At 34.6% G+C, this 27,859-nt stretch overlaps 1 protein-coding gene across 2 annotated transcripts in view; it reads left to right on the top strand.

The window, feature by feature from the left end:
- Positions 1 to 20,947, top strand: part of ptprdb (protein tyrosine phosphatase receptor type Db) — a 48,701-nt gene extending 27,754 nt beyond the window's left edge. For both annotated transcript variants that reach the window (XM_067405267.1, XM_067405268.1), the window contains 18 exons: positions 219 to 475; positions 2,218 to 2,311; positions 2,474 to 2,683; positions 3,002 to 3,162; positions 3,550 to 3,561; positions 3,671 to 3,786; positions 6,508 to 6,605; positions 6,846 to 6,969; positions 7,671 to 7,846; positions 9,980 to 10,099; positions 11,842 to 11,996; positions 12,764 to 13,049; positions 13,292 to 13,470; positions 13,644 to 13,770; positions 14,289 to 14,414; positions 15,752 to 15,906; positions 16,216 to 16,351; positions 19,937 to 20,947. In XM_067405267.1, the coding sequence (XP_067261368.1) occupies positions 219 to 475; positions 2,218 to 2,311; positions 2,474 to 2,683; positions 3,002 to 3,162; positions 3,550 to 3,561; positions 3,671 to 3,786; positions 6,508 to 6,605; positions 6,846 to 6,969; positions 7,671 to 7,846; positions 9,980 to 10,099; positions 11,842 to 11,996; positions 12,764 to 13,049; positions 13,292 to 13,470; positions 13,644 to 13,770; positions 14,289 to 14,414; positions 15,752 to 15,906; positions 16,216 to 16,351; positions 19,937 to 20,005 (2,601 nt within the window). In that variant the 3' untranslated portion in view covers positions 20,006 to 20,947. The remainder of the gene's footprint in view (positions 1 to 218; positions 476 to 2,217; positions 2,312 to 2,473; positions 2,684 to 3,001; positions 3,163 to 3,549; positions 3,562 to 3,670; positions 3,787 to 6,507; positions 6,606 to 6,845; positions 6,970 to 7,670; positions 7,847 to 9,979; positions 10,100 to 11,841; positions 11,997 to 12,763; positions 13,050 to 13,291; positions 13,471 to 13,643; positions 13,771 to 14,288; positions 14,415 to 15,751; positions 15,907 to 16,215; positions 16,352 to 19,936) is intronic.
- Positions 20,948 to 27,859: the final 6,912 nt, after the last annotated feature.

Raw genomic sequence — 27,859 nt, 5'->3', positions numbered from 1 at the left:
AGCTCAGTATAAAAACAAACGTTGGGTGTGTGTGTTGTTCCAACATATTTTAGTGGAATTGTGTTAGACAGTGTTGGTATAAATGTGTGAGCGAAATGTCTGAGATGTCAATCTTAATCTCACTTTCTCGAGTGTGTGTGTGCCACAACATGCTCACAGTCTTTGCTTTTTAAGTGTGCATTTTTAGTGTATTTATATGCTTTTCAATTCTCTCTCAGATCTCATATGGTGATGGAGAGAGTGTGGAGGTAGATGGGCGGCTCGGGCAGAAGTTAGTGACTAAGCTGAAGCCCCAGTCTCTCTACACCTTCTTGTTAACCAGTAAATCTGACAGCACTGGAGGCCTGCAGCACCGTGCAGACGCCATGACCGCTCCAAACCTGCTGACAAGGAAACCCCAGCTTCTGGACAAGACTAGCTCTCAGAGCATCGCTACCCTACAGCTGCCCGCTGTCCAGGGACAGGCTAATGTCAGGTCAGCAAAACACCATTGAATGTTTATTTCCATCTTTAAATTAGATTTTGAATTCCATATTTCCAGTGTGCTCTCAGAATTTTAAACTCAACTCAATAATGTATATTATTATGCATAAAATATACACTACTGTTTTATAGTTTGGGGTCAGTAAGATTTTAAGTCTCATCAAGGCTGCATTTGATCAAAAATACAGTAAAAACTGTAATATTGTGAATAGAATATTAATAGAATTCAAAATATCAGTTTTAATATATATTATCATATTCTATTTTGTCATATTTTAAATGTAATTCATTCCTGTGATGGCAAAGCTGAATTTTCAGCAGCCCTTACCCCAGTCTTCAGTGTCATTCTTCAAGACTTTTTCTTCAGAAATCATTTTAATATTGTGAAAAAAATCTTCCTTTTTATCAGTTAAAAACACTTGTGCAGCTTAATATTTATGGGGAAACTGTGATACTTTTTTTATTCTGATGAATAGAAAGTTAAGAAGAACTACATTTACTTGAAACAGAAATTTTTTGTAACAATATAGAAGTATTTGCTGTCACATTTTTATCAAATTTATGCATGAAGAAAAGTATTTGTAATTTCTTTACAAATCTTACTGCAATTTTTGAATATTACCTTAGCATTTATTGTACTAAATTCAGTTTATGCTGATTTTAAACAAATATATATATATAGTACAGTCCAAAAGTTTGGAACCACTAAGATTTTTAATGTTTTTAAAAGAAGTTTTGTCTGCTCACCAAGGCTACATTTATTTAATTAAAAATACAGTAAAAAACAGTAATATTGTGAAATATTATTACAATTTAAAATAACTGTTTTCTATTTGAATATATTTTACAAAGTAATTTATTCCTGTGATGGCAAAGCTGAATTTTCAGCATCGTTACTCCAGTCTTCAGTGTCACATGATCCTTCAGAATCATTCTAATATGCTGATCTGCTGCTCAAGAAACATTTAATGTGTACAATTGTACAAAGTATTTGTGTACAATATTTTTTTCAGGATTATTTGATGAATAGAAAGTTCAAAAGAACAGTGTTTATCTGAAATCTAATCTTTTGTAACATTATAAATGTCTTTACTGCCACTTTTGATTGATTTAATGCATCCTTGCTGAATAAAAGTATTCATTTCTTTAATTTCTTTTCAAAAAAATAAAAATAAAAATTCTTACTGACCCCAAACTTTTGAACGGTAGTGTATAATGCTACAGAAGCTTTGTATTTCATATAAATGCTGTTTTTCTTTTTTCTTTTGAACTTTCTATTCATCAAGGAATCCTGAAAAAAAAAAATACACAACTGTTTTCAACATTGATGATAATCATAAATGTTTATTGAGCAGCAAATCAGCATATTAGAATGATTTCTGAAGGATCATGTGACACTGAAGACTGGAGTAATGGTGCTGAAAATTCAGCTTTGCATCACAGGAATAAATTACTTTGTCAAATATATTTAAATAGTACGAAGTTATTTTAAATTGTAATAATATTTCACAATATTACTGTTTTTTACTGTATTTTTAATTAAATAAATGTAGCCTTGGTGAGCAGACGAAACTTCTTTTAAAAACATTAAAAATCTTAGTGGTTCCAAACTTTTGGACTGTACTGTATATATGTAATATGTAATGGCCTTCATTTTATTTTTGGGCAGGAAAATAAACATTTCTCTTTATGAGATTCACCCATAATAATATAATATCATGTTTTTAATGGAAGGGGTTTCTACATTGTGGTTGTCCCTCTGAAGAGGCAGAGAACAGGAAACTTCCAGAATTTATGGAGTGATGCGGATGAGATGAACATTGATGAGGTAGCTACATTTTTGTAATGAGATGTTGATGTCGTAATTTAAATATGTTTTACGTTTTTGATCAAGTTGTTCACTGTCTTTGCTGACGGTTTTAGACACATGTTGGTTCAGCATATGTTGTGGCTTGTGTCATGTGCTTGTCCTGTTTTCTGGTTTCTCTAGCTACTGAGGGAGATTAATGGCACCGGTCGCTCTGTGCGTCTACGGAGGCAGGCGGAGGCAAAACCATACATCAGCGCTCATTTCCAGAATCTTCCAGCTGAATTTAAACTAGGAGATGGTCGTGTGTATGGAGCATTCCTAAACCGACCGCTTGTGAATGGACAGGAGTATGTGTGCTTCGTGCTGGCTATTCTTGAACTGGGCCAGAATGTAAGTCCTTCTTTTCTCTCTCATGTTGGTGATTTTTGAGGTCTACAATTCTATATTTAAGCAATAATGTATGAAAAATTTTGAATGTAATGCCTGCAACCCTTCAACTGTCTCTGTTGAAATAATACCTTTTCAATTTTTATGAATACTTTTTATGTAATTTTTAATATTAAAATTTTATATATATATATATATATATATATATATATATATATATATATATATATATATATATATATATATATATATATATATATATATATATATTTTTTTTTTTATATTTTGTATGCTAATTTGCTAAGTGTCCTTGCTTGACAGACTGTATACTCCACAAGTCCATTCTCTGATGCCGTGCTGTTCTCCGATGTTGAGCCGCAGCCAATCATAGATGAGGAGGAGGGTCTTCTGTGGGTGGTTGGGCCAGTTCTGGCTGTCATCTTCATCATCAGCATTGTCATCCTCATCCTCCTCTTTAAAAGGTGAGAGAGGAGAAGAATCGAGAAGAAAAGTGATTGAGATGTAGGTTAAATGACATTGATGGGGAGTTCCTAGAGAGGAAATAAAATAGAAAAATTAGAGTGAATTAATTATGCTTTGCTCTGAAATGTTCTATAATCTAAAATTTTACCTGCTAGATGTTGCTTTTGTGTAGAGTAAAACTTGAAATCAGTCAATCCTTTTAATGAATCTCGTAAACGATTCATAAAATTGGTCTGAATGATTCATTCATTTGACTGATTTTTAAAAAATGGAAAGAACGAGAGGATAAAAAGCAAAGGAATAAAAAATGATTGATGTTTTATATTTTCTTATGCAGAAGCTGACTTTATTTTATTTTTTCTTCCCTTTATCTGTGCACAAACCAGCAAACCAGACAGGTCTGTGTATTATGTTTCTCTGTAAATCTAATTATGCTCGAAATGCAATATAAACTATTTCCTACTAAGTGAGTGTTGCTTTAATGCTCCTACGCGTGTGATGTTACAGGAAGCGGGCAGAGCTGGAGGGCAGGAAGTGCAGCTTTCCCAGCAGCAGTAAAGCCATGAGTTCCCAGCATCCATCTGACCCAGTGGAGCTGCGTAGAATCAACTTCCCAACGGCTGGTAATATACTGATGAAAAGACATGTCACTAACACACACACACAGGTACAGAGTCCTGAAGAATTAATTTTCCAGTCCCAATTTGATGCACACACATTGTTGGTATCAAAACAGTGTTGTCTCTCTTTTAGGTTTGCGTGCATCTATCATCGGTTATCGGCGGTTATCAAGTTAGTTGTGTTTTTTGGAGCTCCAGCTAATGATATTATTGACCGCTTAACCCCCATATGCTCGCACATATGCAGTAACTGGTCTGGCTTTTTCATCCTCCTAACTCATTTGAGTCATAACAGGGGTTTATGTGAACACCTGCTGCAGCGCGTGAAGCTTTTCTCTCTGCTCTGACTGACGTCACAACTGGCTTGCAAACACCTGTGTTTACACACTTTCCATTATGCTGAACTTCCCTTTTTTGTTTTTATATTTAGCTAATGATATTTTCTATCTCCTAACCCTACCTTAAACTTTCATAAAAACCTTTCTGCATTTTTAGAGTTTTATTATGACATTGTTTATTAAGTCATTTCCTCATGGGGACCGTTGGCTGATCCCCACAATGTAGGTGATTTCAGGTTTTACTATCCTTGTGGGGACATTTAATCCCCACAATGATAGTGGAAACTGATCTAAATACACACACGTATAACTAGCTCTCTAAATGGGGATATACCAGAAACATTTTTTAAATAAAGCTATGTATAATAAAGATTACAGTAATAATAAATTCAGTTTTGAATTAAAGGGTTAGTTCACCAAAAAAATAAATTTCTGTTATTAATTACTCACCCTCATTTCGTTCCAAACTCGTAAGACTTTAGTTCATCTTCGGAACACAAATTAAGATTTTTTATGAAATCCGAGAGGTTTCTGATCCCCCATATACAACAAAGCAATTACCACTTTCAATGCCCCAAAAGGTAGTAAAGAGATCATTAAAATAGTCCATGTGACAAAAGTGGTTCAATCTTAATTTTATGAAGCGAAGAGAATACTTTTTGTGCGCAAAAAAACTAGCAAAATGACGACTTTATTCAACAAATACTTCTCTTCTGTGTCAGTCTCCGATGCTGTTCACTTGAGCACCACGACGCACGCATGTGGTTTTCCACACAAAAAGTATTCTCTTCGCTTCATAAAATTAAGGTTGAACTACTGTATTCACATTGACTATTTTAATGATGTCTTTTCTACCTTTCTGGGCCTTGAAAGTGGTAATTGTGCTGCATTCTCAAGCTTTTGAATTTAACAAAAATATCTTAATTTGTGTTCCGAAGATGAACGAAGGTCTTGCGGGTTTGACACGACATGAAGGTGAGTAATTAATGACAGAATTTTCATTGAGTGAACTAACCCTGTAATGTTGATCTATGACTTTGTTCTTTGTTGAACAGACAACTATTGCTGACATTAAATGAACTCTTCTCAGTTATATTCTAAATGCAGCAATATTGATTTTTGCTTTAAGATTAATTTGATCTGATTCAGCATTTTCAATGCTAATTCCATCTTGCTTAATACATCTGACTGTATTGTAATCTATACCCTCCACCACACATCATTCAGTAAAGTTCAGACTTTATTTTTTAGAGATTTTAGAGTGGAATGTGAATATGCCTAGGTGGAGATTTTAAGGGAGCCCCAGTGCCACTGTGTCAACAACCCCTGCCCACAGCCACCAAAAAAAGTTGTATATCATGAAATCATTTTAATAAAGTTTTCTGTGAGGCTGTTTACTTCACTAAATAAAACATTTGTGTATATTCTTTCCTACTGAGTAGGAATGCATTCCCTGCATTTTCAATGACCTACAACTATTCCCAGACAGAAATCAATTCTATTTAAATAATATTATTTAAATAAATTAATTTTTAGATGCCTAATGGTATTACTTTACAGCATTTGTCATAAAAAAAACACATGACAAATTTACAATTGACCCATTTCAAATTTCTGGGTTTCTCTGAAGCAGAAGTCATCATAAGACTACATTAAATATATTTTTTGTGTTCCCATTTGCTCAAATAGCAAAAGAAAATCTCCACAATAGTGTTTTCACAACTTTCTAAAGAGGAAAAATATAGAAAGAGATTGTTAACGGCAGTCAGTAGAGAGAAAGATGTCAATTTCAAAGCGTTACTCCCATAGCCGCTGTATTAGAAGCAGCGTTAACTACTTTTTTGTAATTTAATGCAAAGATATTAGTGTTATAAACATACAGATTTTTTTAAAAATTCAAAATATAAAAAACTTTGCTGTATTTACGATGAAAAAAGTCTGTGTAAAAAAGTCCATTTGTCAGCTTTTAATTGTTATTGTTCAAATTTTTTCTTTTGTGTGGAATTACCTTTCATAGCTGTTCATTGCACATTAAATGTATTAAAACATTAATTATCCCTAAAAGTAAATTTAGCCCAAACTGGCCACTTCATTTAAATTGGTCTAAACCATCAGTATTATTCAATTTAGAAAATGATTGAATTAGAGTCAAATTTTATATAATAGCCTGCTGTGAATCCATGACTATTGCTTGCTGGGTACAAACAACTAACCTACTGCACTAATTCTTTTACATTCTTTTAGCAGTTTTCCCTTCAATACACACACTCACGAACCCTAGTGCTAAAACATCGATGAGATCACTAACATTCTCTCACACTGCTCAGAGCACTCTCTGCCATGTTCTCAGAGTGTGAACTAATCTTTGTGTTTGTGTGATTGACAGGCATGACCAGCCACCCTCCAGTGTCCGTCTCAGAACTGCCAGCTCACATAGAGAGGATGAAAGCCAATGACAACCTGAGGTTCTCTCAAGAGTATGAGGTCAGATCTCACACACACGCACACCCCGCGGGAGTACATTAAAAACATATTGGCCAATGAATGATGTATATTAGAACCACATTTCTGCATACTATAGCATGCTTTAAGTTCTTTTTCATGTCCTTTTTTGTGTGAGCACTAACTTCATTGCATAGGCTATGTGATGTTTGTAACGTGTGAAGTACCATATGGGGCATGTCCAGCGTCATGTGTAATTCATGGCGTGCTTCTCCCTTGTAGTCTATTGATCCAGGGCAGCAGTTCTCATGGGAACATTCTAACCTTGAGATTAACAAGCCAAAGAACAGATATGCCAACGTCATCGCCTACGACCACACCAGAGTATCACTGTCCAACAATGATGGTGAGAGCATGTGTGCTCAGTGTCTCAATATTTCTGTTTCTTTGTGTATCCATTAGAAATAATACATTTTCTTATCTTACACGGATATTGTCATGGGAAATCAACTTAAAGTTATTACCTGTTCACATTGCTTCTAGCACCATTGCTGTTTCTTATCTCTAAATGTACACGTACTGTACCAGTGTTGTTATTGTTTTAAACTAAAACTATTAAAAGTCATTTTCAATAAATGAAATGAAGCTGAAATAAATATATTTAAGTACTGAAATTACTCAAACTGAAATAAAACTAAATATAAATGTATAAAAATGACGAACTAAAAATTAATAGGATAACTGAAAATACAAAAAATAAAAGCCAATTCAAAATATTAATAAATACTATGACTGTACATAAATAATAGTAAAATAACACTGATGCTACTTTGTCCATGATCCGTATATTCTCTGAACATTTGCAGAGATTTTAAGTTAATATCCTGTTGTCTTTTTCCAGTTAATATCCCATATACTGTGGACTTCTGAGCTTGATTTGTGCTGATAATTCATTTTTAAATATTAGATCTGACACACCACTAATGAAATTGAATTATATCTCTCATTTACACCCATTAAAATGTATTAAAGGCAATTTAGTTTTTTTTTTTTTCTCTTGTTAGCTTGAAATTGATTTCGTTTTTTCCATTCCTTCTTGTTATGCAGGTGTTCCTGGCGGCGACTACATCAATGCCAACTTCATAGACGGTTACCGCAGACAGGGCGCTTACATTGCCACTCAGGGGCCCATGCCAGACACGTTTAGTGATTTCTGGAGAATGGTGTGGGAACAACACACAGCAAATATCATCATGATCACCAAACTTGAGGAGAAATCCAGGGTGAGTGCGCTAAATTATACATACACAGTCACAGCTCTGTTCCAAAACCTAGTGTGCATATATATAGGCAGCATCTTAACTAAAAAAGCACACTTATCTCATGATTCACTAATTTGAAAGACATACAGTCAAACCAAAATTTATTCAGACACCTTGAACATTTCATTCATTAATACGGTTTATTCACTATAGTTTAAAAAATGGTATCTAAAAAATCTTAATTAAGTCAGATAAAACGAAAGCAAAACATAGTCAGGTCAAAGTGTCTGAATAGTTTTTGGTTCCAAATCAATTTTACTGGTAGTCCTCTGTATGAAGAATTTGTGGGTATAATATGTCTCAGTTTACTTTATTTTGCTATCCTCACTTACATAAATGAACTATAGTGTCCTGCACCCACTAGTAAAAATATATCAAAATATCTAAAATGTCTAAATAATTTTTGGTTTGACTGTAAGAAGCAGCTCCTCAAAGCATGTTTCTCTTGTTAGCATGTTGCTAAGCTAACAACAAAATAGTCTAACAAGCATAAAAATACTCTGCACACACGTTTATCAATGATTTTCTATATTTAATACAATAAAGATTATGTATTTCTAATCACCATTTAACTTCTCAACTTCATCTTTTTGATTTTTTTCACTGACCTTATTGCAATGCATTCTGTGAAAGATATCTGCAATGCTGTATTAAGCGCTTCTGTATTAAGCTTTTCACAATGATTTAACTGTCTATATAAGATATAAGATGCTCTTCTGCAATGTACACTACCGTTCAAATGTTTGGGGTCAGTCCCATTTTACCCAGGCTGTTATTATTACAATTAAAAATAACTATTATAATTATTATATTTATTACAATTTTAAACAACTATAGTTAAATAGTTTTCTAATGTACTATATTTTGAAATGTAATTTATTCATGTGATGGCAAAGCTGAATTTTCAGCAGCTATTACTTCAGTCTTCAGAAATCATCCTAATATGCTGATTTGAACATTTCTTATTATTATGAGAGAGTTCTGCTGCTTAATATTTTTGCATTTATTTGAAATACAGAACATTATAAATGACTTTACAGTCACTTTTGATCAATTTAATGCATTCTTCCTGAATAAAAGTTTGCAAATATTAACTGCAGAAAGTTTTAATAAGAATTGCTGATTGCTTGTCAAAATCATATTTCTTTTAGAAATGTAACAGATTTTTCAAAAGCTATGGCCATTTATGCAGCCTACCAAATACATTAGAAACTGTTTAACTAAAATCTGAAACAGTCTTTGCTTCAGGATGCCTAAAAGGCTGTCTGGGTAGGCAGCAGACTAGATTTTGGAACAGAACGTCTGAGATACTGAACACTTAATCAAACTCATAAACACACACACACACACACACACTCTAACCTTGTTTGATCGAACACAGCATTGATATTTTCCGTATTTCTCAGTGAGTCTGTTGTGTGGTGTTACGGAGCAGAGTAAGTCTTATGATGTTTGTCTGTTACTCTCCAGATGCCTTCGTATTTCTTCTCAAAGGCAAGACGTCTCACTTGGCTAATTAGACCACTCTCACTTTTCACTTGAATGGTTGATATTTCGTGTCTCACCTCTTTCCTCCTTGTTATCTCTGCCTCATCATTTTCTTTACACCTACACTCTCTTCTTCTGATCTGTCTCTTCTCGCTTCCTCCTTCCCTCACTGACTTCAGAGACACATTTTGCCACAAGTCACAAAGTGTAACTTGATATTTTTGGCTGATAATCACACTATCACTGCATGCCAAAATGTACTCTCAAAGGGTGTGTCTCAGTCTATTCCCTAGTTCCCTTTTAATGGGAGTTGGTAAAATCGAGGTATTCTGTTAATTTCTAGCGAGTGAACAGTTGAATGCACTGGAATGATTTTAATAATGAGGCAACTCACTCCCTGGGTAGTATACTTACTATTAAATTAGTGAGCAGACTGACACATAGCCATAGTGAGTACCGTTATTGCTGGAAAGCAGCCAGACTGAAGAGCAGCTGACTGTCAGTGTCTATCTCAGCTTATCTTCAGCTCTCCTCTAATGTTTCCTTTGACATTGAGACATATGCAGCAGTGAGAGGTTTACTAAGTGTCTGCTGAACTGTGTGCAGAATAAGTGTGATCAGTACTGGCCCAGCAGAGGCACAGAGACATACGGACTCATGCAGGTCTCTTTACTGGACACGGTGGAGCTTGCAACCTACTGCGTCAGGACTTTTGCCCTCTTTAAGGTAACGAAACAGCAGTGATCAGCGAATAAACACAATATACCATTACTTCATTACTCTCACAAATGTAACCTAATGTCAGGTTCGACCCGTAAGTTTGTGAGACCCTAGACGGGTTATAAAAATAGCCCCTACTGGCGGAAACATTGTCATAGCTTAAAAGTACTTGACATTTTACTGGGACTTTTTGTATGAATTTTTAATAAACTTTCAATGGAAAAGTTTATTTATACTTTTTTTAATTATTTGTCACATTGCATGACTATGTAGTGACATTACTATGTATTTAAATTCATCAAAATCATTGTAAAAAAAAAAAGGAACTATGAACATGCTCTAAACTTTGTTCAAAATTGTGTGTATGAGTCAAACCACTGCAAGTGAGGAAAAAATAGATATGAAATAATGAATAAATAATTTAACCCCTTAACTGTCACCCCCCTTTTTGAGCATAGACATGAAAATGCTCTATCCAAACTTGTTATTCAAGAATGGTTTGGAATATAGAATATATATAAGTATGGTCTTGCTTTAAAGAAGACACTCAGCAGATTGTTGCTGAAGTGAAAGCAAAAAGTTATAGAAGTTTAAATTTACCGTAAATAAAATGTACTGTACTTAATGTTTTTTATTTTATATAAAATATATATATTACAAAATATTTTTACTCTGAAACTGATATAAAAGCAAAGCCATATGTCTAACCAAGTTGTGTTCTAAATTTGAAGTTGATATCACAAAAATTGAGATTTTGTTTGGGGGTTGTACCAAAAATAGCCACCGGGTGTCACCGACATTTAGTTTCTGATGCATTCTCCTGTAACAAACTAATACATTTCTGTCCAAATATCACTTCTATCTCAAAAAGTATATGAAATATGATACGATCAAATATGATAGCTTGAGATTCAGACCTTTCCGATGATATGTGTTTTGTCAAGATTAGTAAAGTTTCCACTATAAATTATTTAAAATAACTTCTGTAATATGAAACATGAAAACGCCAACTTGGGGGAGGAGCCCGCTAAAAGGATTTAAAGTACTGTTTCCATGGTAACACAAAGTCCAAAACAGTTTTGGTCCTGCTTTCAAAACAGTTTTCACAGAACGAATTTTTAAGCTTTTGAATGATACCTAATTTATGATGATTAATAAAATATGTGATACAAAAAAAGGCAATAAATAAAAACAGCGTCAAGCTGTTTTTATTCACTCTTGACGTCATGATCTGATTTTCCTCTCCAAAATCATGCAAAAGTACTTTAAACATTAAACAGTGAGTACACCAAAGACTAGCTTTTTCGTGACTTATTTTTCTGCTAAGCGCAGGAATATTTTAGCAAGCTATGGAATCTGGGGATAAAACACTGTGATAAAACACAGTATTCAAATTCACAGCAATGCAAGAATAAATTATGCAAATTACTCTGTTACTCTTTGTTGTTTTGCTATTTGCTGCTTTTATTTATGCTGTTATATTTGTCAACATTTTCAATTATTTGTTATGTGTTGATTATTCAGATCTCATCCTTTAAAGTTTTTTTTAGTTTGTAGTTTTTTACATGCTAGATGGGAAGCATGTTGAATAAATTAAGATTGATCCAATTTTGTTGCGGCTTGCTGCTGATTGGATGAGTAGTTTGCATGAGATTATGTTGGATGTTATGATTTGTGCATTTATTATGGACTAAATGTATTATTCTATAATAATAAATGATACTGAATTGTGTTGTTTCTATGTACAGAGTGGGAGTGGTGAGAAAAGGGAGGTTCGCCAGTTCCAGTTTACAGCATGGCCAGATCAGGGGGTACCTGAACATCCCACTCCCTTCCTGGCCTTCCTCAGAAGGGTAAAAGCCTGCAACCCCCCAGACGCCGGACCCATTGCGGTCCACTGCAGGTAACTAGTACAGAATTAACAAACACATTAATATCCAGTCAGACATGAAGGGAAGACCCCCCTCTCAATGCTGATTTGTGGAGTATGAGGATTTTATTTTATTTTTTTGCTTAGACACAACAAAGCAACATTACTATATACATCGATAAGGTTTTTACAAATGAACTGACACAGGAAAAAAGTAGATTACATAAAATTGCATTTCAGAATACAAAAGACATACAGAAACACATTAAATGTCTTAACTGTGAGAAAGCTCTCGTCATCTCTTTTTTTGTGGTTTTCGTCTGACTTCCCTTTCTTGCAAGCACTTTAAACTCCATCCTTAGCATTGCAACATTACTATACATTTAAAGAATTATAATGTTCTCTTTTTCTAAATTTAGATTATTTTTTCACAGGGTAAATATAGGTCATTTGTGAGTTTTTCTATTACATAAATACATTTTTTTATTGCATCTTTTTTATTAACATATTAACCACTTACAACATTAACAAAACTGAACGAACAAAGCTGACACGTACAATAGAGGTAAAAATACATGGGGAAAAGAAGAAAGCGAAGAGAAAAATTAAATGATGATTTTAAAATATATTATGTATTTAAAAAAAGGTGATAATTTAAAAATAATTTGTGTTTTCTCAGGCTTCCCTTGTCTAATATGAATGTTTTTATGATATGAAACTATTTAGTGAGAGAAAATCTCAAATACCACCAGAATGTGCTAATATGAGTGCTTGTGACAAGCATTTTCTCTCTCTCCCAGTGCTGGTGTGGGCCGAACGGGCTGCTTCATTGTGATTGATGCCATGTTGGAGCGTGTGAAGCAGGAGAAGACGATAGATGTTTATGGTCATGTGACTCTGATGCGATCTCAGCGAAACTACATGGTGCAGACAGAGGAGCAGTACGTCTTTATTTATGATGCGCTGCTGGAGGCCGTTTCCTGCGGCAACACAGAGGTTCCAGCTCGGAACCTTTACGCCTACATCCAGAGACTGTCACAGACGGAACCGCCAGAGCACATCAGCGGAATGGAGCAGGAGTTTAAAGTGAGTTCATCCCACGAATGTAATTTGTGAATTTAAATTTAACAATGACATAATTTGTTAACAAATTAACTGAAAAAATTAAAACTACTTTAGATCCATTTGTCTTATAAACAATATATAAAATACTATATTATTTTGTGTACATCAGTGTAGTTGTACATTGCTTTTTAATGTTCATAAAATGTTAGGGTTTTGGTTCATAAAATGTATGCTTATTTCTTTTTTCTGTATCTCCTTTTCAGCGGTTAGCTAATGCCAAAGCGCATAACTCCCGCTTCGTCAGTGCCAGTCTTCCATGCAATAAGTTCAAAAACCGACTGGTCAATATCATGCCATATGAAAGCACACGTGTGTGTCTGCAGCCAATCAGAGGAGTGGATGGCTCAGACTATGTCAATGGCAGTTTTATAGATGGTTACAGGTACATTGTGAACTTTATATATATATATATATATATATATATATATATATATATATATATATATATATATTTACTGGTAAAAACTATAAAACAAACACGGACACAACGTTTGTAAGAAAGCTGGTGACATTCTCAGTTTTTGAAGCTTTCATTTCTTTCTCATCACTCTTTAGGCAACAGAGGGCATATATTGCGACTCAGGGGCCTCTGGCAGAGACAGTTGAAGATTACTGGCGGATGCTTTGGGAACACAATTCTACTATAGTAGTTATGCTTACTAAACTCAGAGAAATGGGAAGGGTTAGTTCACATATATACACACATCAATAGGATAACTGTATTAGTGTCCACACCAGAGGACAATATCTTTCTGTTTATACTTATATCTTTATCATCATTATAATTATCATCTTTGGTGTAAACGGGGCTTTAGATGTGAATGCTGATCAGTGTTATTTTAGTATTATTTATATACTATTACAGTTTTTATTCATATTTTGAATTAGCATTTATTTTTATTATAGTTTTTATTTTTCATTTGATTAAATTTTCATTTTAGTATTTTTGTAATGTACATTTGTCATTTTCATTAGTTTCTTGTTCTTTTTAAATATTACTATTTAGGTTTAATTTATATTTATTTTTATTTTAGTGATTCAACTTCTACTTCAACTTCTAATTTTCATTTCAAGTTTTTCGTCTAACATTTATGTTTTATTTCAGCTTCAATTAACAAAATAGATTTTTAATAGTTTTTAATAGATTTAGTTTAAGGTAACGATAATAGAAGCTAATGTGTTAACTTCTTTCATATGCAGGAGAAATGTCATCAGTACTGGCCATCTGACAGGTCAGCACGCTATCAGTACTTTGTGGTGGATCCCATGGCGGAGTACAACATGCCTCAGTATATACTCAGAGAGTTTAAAGTCACAGACGCAAGGGTATGTCAAACACTCATTAAAATGTCATGGAAACTTATAAAGTGAATATACAATTTCCTATCTACTGTGATGTAATACCTGGCCATTAAAATATTCTTAACTCTTTCCCCCCGCCAGCTTTTACCAAAATAAGTTGCCAACATTTTTGTTCATATTCACACAATTTCATGGCCCCCAGAATATTTTGTTGTCCACTTCTTCTGGACTGTGTCTGAAATCGAACCCTACACCCTCATTCACTATTCCCTACATTAGTCCACTAATATAGTTCACATTGTGCTTGCTGTTTAATAATCATTTGAAACTTAGCAAACTATCAGCTCCAGTAGTAATGAAGATATTTATCTTGAACTCATGGAAACTACAGTATGTATAAACTTGATTAAACAATTTAATAATCAGTTAAAAAGGAATTTATACCTGTATGATATTACGCCATACCCACATTAGACCAACGGTTTGTAAAATGGATGGATGGATGATTGAGCTGCGGGCGCCATCTTCTGGTCAGACGTGGGAATTCATTCTGCGCGCGACTCTCACAGTGCATTATGGGTATTCTCTAGCTGTTGAGCGTGCATCGGTTGTACACTCATTGTTGTTGAATGATAATGTCCACTATGGTTTTGGACACCACTACAAATGGCTGTCCCCTCAAATATTAGGCTCTGGGCTGTGTCTGAAATCGTCCCCTATACCCTTAAATAGGGCACTATTTGAGGGGAGCTGCTAGTTTAAGTTTCAAATAATTATTAAACAGTAAGCACAAACTATGCAAAAGCTGCAGCCCTTCCAGCACACTCAGTGTCTGAATTTGTTCACTCATTTTTATTCACTCCTTCAAGTGAACTATATTAGTGGACTAATGTAGGGAATAGTGAATGAGGGTATAGGGGGCGATTTCAGACAAAGCCCTGGTTTACGCAGATCTTCTTCACTTGTTTTTTTTAATTCTGAGATGCTGTACTATTTCAGAAGATCTGTAACAGCGGCCGCTACCATATAACAGTGAAAACACAGATTGCCAGAAAAAATTGTCAATGGCAGGAAATCAGTGTGTCATAAATGATGGAAAAACTCGTCAGTGGCAGGGAAAGAGTTAATTGGCTTTTATTTCTTTTGTGTGAAACTTGCATTAGCAATGATTCAATCAGAACGATTGGTCTGCATGAATCATTAGCACTGGGATTTCCAAATTTACAGACCAGAGACCCCCAGCATAAAAAAGCTGTCATGAAAATTTTATAAGATTCCATGTTTTATATAACTTCCCCACACAGAACTCAGGTTAAAAATACGGCTGCTGCCTGTCTCTCATTGGTGTGCCTCTCTTCTAGGACGGCCAATCCAGAACAGTCCGGCAGTTTCAGTTCACGGATTGGCCAGAGCAGGGTGTGCCAAAATCTGGTGAAGGCTTCATTGATTTCATCGGTCAAGTGCACAAAACAAAAGAGCAGTTCGGTCAGGATGGGCCGATCTCAGTACACTGCAGGTGAGGAAAAGGAATGGATGTATTTCATCCTTTTTTTCCATTATGTGTTCAGGGGTTATTTTGCAATCATGACTGCCTGACAATACATTTTATATCTTATTGCAAGATTACCTACCGAATAAATAAAAAATGGAAATTAAATGTATAGATTTGAGTCAAATTACATTGTAAAAAAATATTTAACCGCAAAATGTCATGATGTCATGATTTAAAATGCCAATCAGAGTAAATAAAAAGTAAAAAGAATTCATTCACGTGACTGTGCCTGATGTATTACGGGAAGTAATATGTTCTGTGGTGTGCGTGCAGTGCTGGCGTTGGGAGGACAGGTGTATTTATCACTCTGAGTATAGTATTGGAGAGGATGCGTTATGAGGGAGTGGTCGACATCTTCCAGACTGTCAAAATGTTGCGTACTCAAAGACCAGCCATGGTGCAGACAGAGGTAAGCTTGCATACTGCAACCCACATGAACCCACTACTCAGTTCCATGATTTCTTTAGACTAGTACAAGTTAATCATTTTTAAATTTGCTAAATAATTCTGTCGATGTTAAAATAGTTTTTCCAATCGTAGTTTAACATGCAGAGTTGTAGGTTGAGTATCTCTAAAACTGGAAATGTGTCTATATAATGTTTTTATTGTATAGCTCTATTTTGAAACACTGGCTCAAGCAATGCCATGTTGTGTTCTTCCAATTATTTTGACTTTATATCCCATAATTTATTTTATTTCTTGCTATTGTGACTTTATATCTCACACTTGTGACTATTAAATTTCATAATTACGACTTTGTTACAGATGACTTTATTTCTTGACTTTATAGCTCATAATTGCATCTATTTCTTACAATTATGACTTTACAGTCAAAACAAAATTTATTCAGACACCTTGAACATTTCATTCATTAATACAGTTTATTCACTATAGTTTAAAAAATGGTAATAAAATAGGAAAAAATTCATCTTAATTATGTCAGATAAAACGTAAGCAAAACATAGTCAGGTCAAAGTGTCTGAATAATTTTTGGTTCCAAATCAATTTTACTGGTAGTCCACTGTATGAAGAATTTTTGGATATAATATGTCTCAGTTTACTTTATTTTGCTATCCTCACTTACATAAATGAACTATAGTGTCCTGCACCCACTAGTAAAAATATATCAAAAATATAAAAAATGTCTGAATCATTTTTGGTTTGACTGTATATCTCATAATTTCTCAAATTATATATCTCATATATCTCAAATTCTTTCTCATTATTGTGACTTTATATCTCAAAATTGCTGCTGTTTCTTATAATTGTGACTTTATATATCAAGGGCTGTATTCACAAAACATTTAATCTTTCCACTGAGTTCTCCTAAATAGCAGTAAAAGTTCTTAGCTAAGAGTTTTATTTTAAAACCTATTCACAAAGCTGCTGAGACAAACTTTTACTAAGGAACAGACAGAATTCTTAAGCTAAGAGTAAGGGCGGGGTTGACCTCGTTGCTATGGATGATGTCAACACGCTTACCAACTATGCCCAAAGATTTAAAAAATAAAGATTTTAAAGTAAAAATCGTCATTCAAATAAAGATTTCGAAATAAAAATGTTGTCATTCAAATAAAGATTTTAAAATGTAGGGTAATTGTCATTAATTAAACTAGTATATGTTCAGCTAATTGTCAGCCTCTTACATGTCTGCATTTCGAGAGATTGCAGAATTCAAGCGTCAAATGTTGTTTTATAAATATTCAATATTCAAATGGTCTGTCTAATCAGCTCGAGAGGAGGCATAAATATGTACACAGCCGACTCACAGTTACCTCGATAGTTTTCTGCATTCCACCGCCACCCTGACTCCTCGCTCTCGGCTGGTTAATATTCCCAGGATATGGGGGAGTACTCTGGGTTTGGGCTAAATTCCAAGCTTAGAGCCTCCCCTCAGACATCACAGGATCGGGAAAGGTCCATGAGCCGGAACACCCGAGCTTCCCACAAGGCTATCGGCCCCAACGATAGTATATTATTTTCAACTTGACCGCAATGTTTTATTCTCCATCATTCAATACATTTTGCCTGTAAATGAACCTTAATGTTGTCATCACAGATGAAAAAAATCTATAAATCAAAATATTTATTGCATTTATGAAGAAAAGGCTCATCAAGGTTCTATCACTTATTGCCTCAATGGTGTACAGTTTTTTGGGGCGGACTGCTGAGGTTGATTGCCGGCAACAACCATTTTAGGATTGTTTGTGATTTGGTCTTAGTGACTTAGGAGTCCTCTTGACTACTCTTAACTTTTCACAGATTTAGGAGCTAGTTTTAGCGCTAAAATGCTTTCTGAAATACTCTCAGAGTAAAAATTTAGGACTAACACACCCATTATTTTTAAGAGTTTCTCCTAAATCGGCATGTTAGGAGCTACTTTTGGCCTTAAAGGTGCCATAGAATTGAAAATTTAATTTACATTGGCATTGTCAAATAACAAGAGTTCAGTACATGGAAATGACATACAGTGAGTCTCAAACTCCATTGTTTCCTCCTTCTTATATAAATCTTATTTGTTTAAAAGACCTCCGAAGAACAGGTGAATCTCAACATAACACCAACTGTTACGTAACATTCGGGATCATTAATATGTACGCCCCCAATATTTGCATATGCCAGCCCATGTTCCCAACATTATGGAAGGCATTAGACAAGGGCAGGCAGTATTAATGTCTGGATCTGTGCACAGCTGAATCATCAGACTAGGTAAGCAAGCAAGAACAATAGCGAAAAATGTCAGATGGAGCAATAATAACATGACATGATCCATGATTACATGATATTTTTAGTGATAATTGTCTTTCTAAATGTTTCGTTAGCATGTTGCTAATGTACTGTTAAATGTGGTTAAAGTTACCATCGTTTCTTACTGTATTCACGGAGACAAGAGCCGTCGCTATTTTCATTATTAAACACTTGCAGTCTGTATAATTCATAAATACAACTTCATTCTTTATAAATCTCTCCAACAGTGTGTAATGTTAGCTTTAGCCCATTAGCCATGGAGCATAGCCTCAAACTCATTCAGAATCAATTTTAAACATCCAAATAAATACCATACTTACATGATCTGATGCATGCATGCAGCATGCATGACGAACACTTTGTAAAGATCCATTTTGAGGGTTATATCAGCTGTGTGAACTTTGTTTATGCTGTGTATTATAGAGTCGCGAGCTCCGTGGGCGGGGAGCGCGAGGATTTAAAGGGGAAGCAGCCTGAATTGGCGCATATTTAATGATGCCCCAAAATAGGCAGTTAGAAAAAGTGTTTAAAAAAAAACTATGGGGTATTTTGAGCTGAAACTTCACAGACACATTCAGGGGACACCTTAGACTTATATTATATCTTTTGAAAAAGCATTCTAGGGCACCTTTATGATGTTTTGTGAATACGGCCCCAGAACTGCAACAATCTCGCAACTGTGACTATATCTCATAGGTGACTATTTCTCACAATTGTGCTTTATTGTTAATGTTACCTTTGTTAATCTCATGATTGACTTTATTTCTTGCAATTGTGATACGTCAGAAATTGTCAACTATTTCTCACAATTGTGGCTTTATATCTTATAATTGGCTTTATTTCTCACAATTATGACAATTTCTTGTTATTGTGACTTTATTGCTCATAATTCTATTTCTTACGATTGTGACTTTACATCTCATTATTACATTATTTCTTATAATTATGACTTTATTTCTCATTGTGACTTCATAGCTCATAATTGTTACTTAGAATTGTGACTATTGTTGTCTATTCATATCTCAAAATTGCATTTTTCACAAAAATGTAAAAAGTTTTTTACTTTCAATTTTATTTCACTTCCACTTTTTTTCACTTTCAGTTTTACTCATGGTGTAAACAGATTTCAGTCGTATACTGATCAAATAGTATATTTCGGATCAAATGATGTTTGTGTGTGTGTGTGTGTGTGTGTGTGTGTGTGTGTGTGTGTGTGTGTGTGTGTGTGTGTGTGTACTTTCCACAGGAGCAGTACCAGTTCTGCTATCGAGCAGCACTGGAATACCTGGGCAGTTTTGATCACTATGCAACCTAAAACCTTCCCCTGGACCAAGGGCCACATCATCACACAGCAAGACCTGCGTCTGATCAATCTGACTGCCTCTTTGTGTTGCCCACACCTCGGGATTCTGTTTGATTTCTCCAGACAGCACACAATTTAACAGCCAGACAGCCGGGATACAGAATTGTCACAACAAATTGTAGCAGCAATCATATAGCTGAAAGTTGTCAAGTCATATTTGTGGCAGAGTAAAGCTCTGGCGTTACAGCTAACCGGCCAACAGCTCCAATGAAATCTCCTGAATAAACCATGTGCCGTCTGGACCAATTCAACAGACAAATGAGACTCCGAAAGCGTGGGAGGAGACAACAGTCAATTTGATGGTACTTCTTATGTGTCATAATTTGTTTAACACCAGGCCACCCCCAAAAAACAGTAATGTTTATTGAGGGATGCAGTCCGGGTTTAGAGTTTCCACTGTTTTTTGTCACCAGTTGTATAGTGGATCCACCAACTCACTTGTTTAAGTGATACAAAATGAAATTCAAAAACACCCTAAGTATTGGTGCTTATGCCAGTATCATGTTTGTTTATCTGTAGCACACACATAGATATATACGTACATATCTATCACAGATGTAAGACAAGGAAAAATAACAGAAGCTGAAAATGGAGATTTGTCTCAAAAACTGTGCAATATTGAACGTGACCGCACCTTCAAGTTTTAAACCACTCAAGTATTAGAGATATTCTCACTGTAATTATATTGTCTCATTAATCCTATATGATAGAAAGTATAAAACAAATTTGTTATTATAAATATATATATATATATTATATATATACATATAAGCTGTCAATGTATTGAGTGATACTTATACTATGTGAGTGAGGTACTTGTCAGTGCACATAAGTTAAGAAAAGTACTGATTGCAGTAAAATTTAGTTATTTTTTTTTCTTCACTAAACTTTTACCAAAACAACTATTTACATGCTTTCAGTCAGGTTTGGAAGTTCAAATGTTGAAGCTAAACTCTCTAAACATGAGGTGACGGGTTCAAAACAATAACATAATGGATCATTTGACACTGGTAGTGCCTTATCATAGTCACATGTTTAAAATGGTTCGCTATTAAAGTTATATGTTCCACATTTATGGATATGAACCTGCTTTTATCTAAAAAAAAAAAAAAAGAAAGAAAGAAACACATATAAAACACTATATATAAATATAATACGTAATAAAATAGAATTAAATAGTTACATCCGCCTGAGTGAATTTTAAATATATTTCACACACAGACCAATTTTAAGTACCAGTGCGGTTTATTCATTCAAGTGAAGTACTGCCAAGAAGACTAGACAGTTCTATTACTGAAAGCCAATATGTGTCCATTTTTGAGAGGGCACACGTTTATTGCATCTATATTTGGCCAAGAGAACTGCATATTCCATTCCATAATAAAATAGCTATTTCATTATGAATGATTTGTATTTAAAATTGTAATTCAGTATAGCACAGGAACTAGTTTGTTTCAGTCCATACCACTGCAGGAAACTTTCATTTCTAATGGTTAAGGTTTGCATTCTTGTTTATCAGCGTTGTGAGGTGAGGTGTCATCATCTTCACATATGTTTGAAAGCATCAATGATGTTGGTGTGTTAACATCGACAAAAACACGATATGATTTTTTTTCATGCTGGTGAGGACGCATTTGAAAAGGGGATTTCAAAAGCCAGAGCTAGTTGCTTCGAACTAAATTAAAAAATTTTCACTGCAAGTTTGATGTCTAAAAGTTGAATCATAAAACATCAATGCATGACAAATTAGACCTACAACTTTTATTACAACACATAAAAATGGCCCTGATGTGTCTATAGGAGTATAATGGACCATGACAGTCTGGTTATGGTTTTGGAAATGACTGCACTCTTGTTCTATGCACTAACCCTTACTATTTCTTCAACACAGAATGTTATTTGTATCGAATGAGATGAATTTCACAGTGTTGCTCACAGTGTGTGCATGTTAAGATAAAAATAAGTTTTGGTTCCAAAGCTTAAGACAATATGCGCATAACGTTATTGTTGAATACTTTAGATGACAGGGTGGTATAAAATGAGTGATTTTCTTTCATCATTCAGTAATTCCCAAGGAAGTCTGGTCACTGCGAATTTCAGCTCATTTTACTTTCGGTGTAAGGAAATGATTCACTTTCTTTGCAACATCTTTGTTTTTTAAACCAGAGTTGAGTTAGTTTTGTATTTGAAAATCTTAACTTGCAAATCTACCTTCTCCGTATTGTTACACCTTATAGCATATTAATATCACAACCAATTTTCAGGGTTTTTCAAATTTCAACTTTTGTTGAAACTAGCTATGCTTATTTTTTCAAGAGGATATCAATTAGCATTTGTGTAATGGGACATTATCTGCTAATCTCAATGTCAATGTTTTGAGAAAAAAATAAATACATCTATTTTCCAGTGCATGACAGTCCCCATTTGTACAATATGAAGGCACCATCTGATTTTGATGAATCATGACATTGTTTCATGTGGAAAAATAAACTAGCACAATCTATATCATGTAATCTGACCAAATATGCATTGTATCACAATTTTCATATTGTCAAATGTTGTGAGTGGTTTTACAATTTCACCCATCAATTAATGTGAAACACAAAAGGGAAATCTTTTACCTCTGATTTTGTAGTAAATGTAAATATTTCAGAGGACGTTTTCTTTTTTAATTTTCCTACTTTATGTTGTAAGGACAGATGTGTGAGAATACAATTGTACTGGAAAAGTTTTATTTGTTACAAATAAAATGGTAAGAATAATCCAGCGAGTCATTATTTCCTCTTGGCTTGTGGGGCTTTCCATTCTTCGTGATCTTCATGACCAGCCAAAATATACAAGTACTTTCACCATATAACGCCTACTGCATCATATTTGATAGGCGATTTTCTATAAAGTATTTAAAGGCCTCTAAATTATCAGACTAAAACTGCAAAAAAAAAGTTGTACACTAATAACTACATGCCTTCTTTCGATAGTTGTTCATTATGACCACTTTCCTAATATCACGTTGGTCCCCCTTTTGCAGTCAAAACAGCCCTTACCCATCAAGGCATGGACTCCACTAGACCCCTGAAGGTGTGCTGTGGTATCTAGCACCAAGATGTGAGCAGCAGATCCTTTAAATCCTGTAAGTTCATGGATCGGACTTGTTTGTTCAGCACATTTCACAGATGCTAGATTGGATTGAGATTTGGAGAATTTGGAGGCCAAGTCAACACCTCAAACTCATTGTTGTGCTCCTCAAACCATTCCTGAACCATTTTTGCTTTGTGGCCAGGCTCATTATCCTGCTGAAAGAGGCCACAGCCACCAGCGAGGACCATTTCCATGAAAGGGTTTACATGGTCTGCAACAATGCTTAGGTAGGTGGTACAGTACGTGTCAAAGTAACATCCACATGGATGTCAGGACCCAAGGTTTCCAGGCAGAACATTGCCCAAAGCATCACACTGCCTCCACCGGCTTGCCTTCTTCCCATAGTGCATCCTGGTGCCATGTGTTCCCCAGGAAATTGATGCACACGCACCCGGCCATCCACGTGATGTAAAAGAAAATGTGATTCATCAGACCAGGCCACCTTCTTCAATTGCTCTTTTCTCCGTGGTTCTGATGCTCACGTGTCCACTGTTGGCGCTTTCGGAGGTGGACAGGGGTCAGCATGGGCACCTTGACTGGTCTGCAGCTATGGAGCCCCATACGCAACAAACTGTGACGCACTGTGTATTCTGACACATTTCTATCAGAATTAACTTCTTGTGCAATATGAGCTACAGTAGCTCGTCTGTTGGCCTTCGCTCCCCACATGCATCAATGACCCTGTCGCCGGATCACCACTGTTCCTTCCTTGGACCACTTTTGATAGATACTGACCACTGCAGACCGGGAACACCCCACAAGAGCTGCAGTTTTGGAGATGCTCTGACCCAGTCATCTAGCCATCACAATTTGGCCCTTGTTAAACTCACTCAAATCCTTACGCTTGCTCATTTTTCCTGCTTCTACATCAACTTTGAGGACAAAATGTTCACTTGCTGCTTAATATATCCCACCCACTAACAGGTGCCGTGATAAAGAGATAATCAGTGTTATTCACTTCACCTGTCAGTGGTCATAATGTTATGCGCACACACGCATACACGTATGTACAGTTTGCAGGAAAAAGTATGTAAACCACTTGCAGAATCTGTGAAAATGTTCATTTTAAACAAAATGAGGGAGATAATACAAAATGCATGTTATTTTTTATTTAGTATGGTCCTGAGTAAGATATTTTACATAAAAGATGTTTACATATAATCCACAAGACAAAAAAATAGCTGAAATTATTAATATAACCCCATTCATAAGTATGTGAACCATTAATTCTTAATACTGTGTGTGGTTACCTGATGATTCACGACTGTTTTTATGTTTTGTGATGGTTGTTCATGAATGTTTGTTCTGAGCAGTTAAATTGAGCTCTGTTCTTCAGAAAAATCCTCCAGCTCCTGCAGATTCTTCAGTTTTCCAGCATTTTTTTTTTTTTTTTACAAATTTGAACCCTTTCCAGCAGTGACTGTATGATTTTGAGATCCATCTTTTCACACTGAGGTCAATTGATGGACTCAGACTCAACTATTAAAAAAGGTTCAAACATTCACTGATGCTCCAGAAAAAAATGATGCATTAATTAAAAACATCAAGGTAAATTGTACTTATTTTTTCCTTCTGGGAAACATGCAAGTATCTTCTGTTTCTTCTTCTGTTGAAGGGCGGTACTAAATGAAAAAAAAAAAAAAAAAAAAAAAATGATATTCAAGCAAAATAAGAAACATTTGGACCTCTTCATCCTGTTCAAAACTTTTCACCCCCCGACTCTTCATGCATCGTGTTTCCTTCTGGAGCATGTGTGAATGTTTGAAGTTTGAGTCCCTCAATTGTCCTCAGTGTGAAAAGATGGATCTCAAAATCATACAGTCACTGCTGGAAAGGGTTCAAATGCAAAAGATGCTGTAAAACAAGAATTTTTGGGACCTGGAGATTTTTTCTGAAGAACAGAGCTCAGTTTAACTGCTCAGGACAAACAAGAGACTCATGAACAACCATCACAAAACAAACAAACAGTCGTGGATCATCAGGTAACCACACACAGTATTAGGAATCAATGGTTAAAATACTTTTGAACTGGGTCATTTTAATACATCTTTTATGTAAAATATCTTACTCAGGACAGTGCTAAATAAAAAATAACATCCATTTTGTATGATCGCGCTTATTTTGTTAACATTTTACACAGATTCTGCAAGTGGTTCACATACTTTTTCTTGCAACTGTTTATGTGGTTTACGGGGACTCACTGTAGGCGTAATGGTTTTTATACTGTACAAACTGTATATTCTATCCCCCTACACTACTCCTACCCATCACACAAAACTGTCTGCGTTTTTTGAATTTCAAAAAAAAAGAAAAAAAAAAAGAAATAGTTTAGTATGTTTTTTAAACCACAAGTGTCCTCATAAACCATGTTTACATTGTAATACCCATGTCATTATACACATCTGTGTCCTCATAAACCATGTATACACACACACACACACACTTTTGTGCACCAAATAATTTTTGCTGTTTGGGCCTCAACAAAACTGAGGTGTTTTTTCCCTCAAATTTGATTTCATGAAAACCTTAAAAAAACAATTCTGTCTAAAGGTTCAATTAAAGTGTCCATTTAAAAAATAATCAGACTATTATTTCATATGTTAGGCTTTACAGTGTTAAAATCTCAACCTTATTTATAAAACATTTAATGTATAGGTAACAATACTTTTTTGTTATTTTGTTACAATTGCCATTTTGTTTTCCAGCACAGATGCAATGGTTCTTGTTCTGATTTGACCATTTTGAGATTGCCAACAGCTTTTAGCGCCCCCTAGTGTCAGTTCAAAAATGTACCTACAGTCTTTACAATAAATTAATGGTAAGATTTTACAATAAGGTTCATTAATGTATAAACTAACCATGAACAATACATTTGTTACTGTATTAACTAATCTTCATTAACATTAATGGAAATACAGTTGTTCATTGTTTGTTCATGTTAGTTCACAGTGCATTAACTAATGTTAAAAATTAACATTAACAAAGATTAAGAAATGTTGTATAAGTGCAGTTCATTATTAGTTCTTGTTAACTAATGTTGTTTACTAATGAACCTTATTGTAAAGTGTTACCAAATTAATATTAGTTTGAAAACTTGTACTGACATATATTTTAAATAAATCAGAGCCATTGTTTTGTCTCAAGATGCACACCAGCAATGTTTTTTTCTAGTGAACGTTTATAAAAGATACTTAAATGCCCTATTTGAACTAAGGCCTAATCCTGGCTTGGTCTAAGCCCTGTCTGTAAAACTGTTTTAGTAAATTTGGATTAAATATTGTGTAAAAAAAAATAATTTTGTTAACATTATTGCGTATATCTCTTTTGCTATTAAATTGTATAATATGCATTTCAGCATTACATCAATTATCAAACAGTCGCCCAATAATTTTTCAATATTTTGTATAAACAATTAAGGTAGTTCATTTTAATTTAAATCAATAGTAAGAACAATGTACAGAGTGCTGGCTTTTTATACTTATATCTAATTCCAGGAACTTTCTTGGGGCCAAACATAAGCTGAGGATAACATTCACCTTCTGTTATGAACAAGTACAAATCCATTTTATAATTCCAGCTTTCTGTTGGAATTGCACACAAGCAGCAAATCTCTTTAGTCACAGGCATCAATTTGATTGTTTCTTTACTACTTTTGTGTGTGAAGCTTTCAAACCAGCAATCAATGAAGATCCAAAGTGAGTCAAAGCAATATGCCGTTTGGCTCAAAATACACCAAATTATAGCCAATTCTGAAATAAAATCACTCCTTTCTGAAAACAAAACGGTTATATATTTCAATAGTCACTGTTTCACATTTCACATGTCGTTTAACTACAACACTACTGCAGATGTCGGGTTAAAAAGGCCATTACTCAATCACAAGAACTTTGAGCACCAAAAGAAAAAAGAACACTCGCATTGCATTCCCGACTGCTTTAATAAATCGGAGCCAAGTGTGTCTTCCACTTAGTCTCAATCAAGCAGGAATCAGCTGTATAAAACAGTCAAGCGTGTTCTGCACACCTGCATTGGACAAGTCAGTCAACAAGTAAACATTAGATGAGCGGGACGTTCACACATTCACTACCATCTGTCATCATACAAGCACTGATTTTCAAGGAGAAAGCATTCCAAAGTTCTCCCAAAGACAACGTGGTTATCTAATCATAACATTCAAGTTCATATCTTGTATTTTTTTTCTTTTCTTTTTGGTTTTCTTACATGTAAAACCTCTTTCTGTCCTATTGATTGGCAAATAGTTAAAAACTGTTAGTGGCAGCCGTGCTGATGGGTCACATGTATGTTTCAGTCTTGGCCCTTTAACAGTTCACAGAGTATGAAAAAGGTTCTGCTACAGGCATCTGGAAAAATAACTGATTTGTTTTTCTCCCAAAACACAATGCTGAGTAACATAATTCCACACTGAACTAAAAAAACAAAACAAAACTGATCAGTCTTTTGTTTTTTTGCGGTTTGACTTCTTTAGCTTATCTGTTTAAAATAGTATGTTCATTTTTTTTCGTACCAACATTCAAATTTCAATACTGCTTAAGTTCTACAAAGGCATAAATAAAAACAGAATACAATACAGGATGTTGTATAAAATTCAAAATAAAATTTGTATACTTTTTTTTTTTTTCTCCTTTTTTTTTTTTGGAAATAATTACC

Source organism: Chanodichthys erythropterus, chromosome 12, assembly GCF_024489055.1.
Source record: "Chanodichthys erythropterus isolate Z2021 chromosome 12, ASM2448905v1, whole genome shotgun sequence".
Classification (NCBI taxonomy): Eukaryota; Metazoa; Chordata; class Actinopteri; order Cypriniformes; family Xenocyprididae; genus Chanodichthys; species Chanodichthys erythropterus.
Note: the sequence above shows the minus strand (reverse complement) of the source record. Positions and strands in the feature narration are given on the sequence as shown.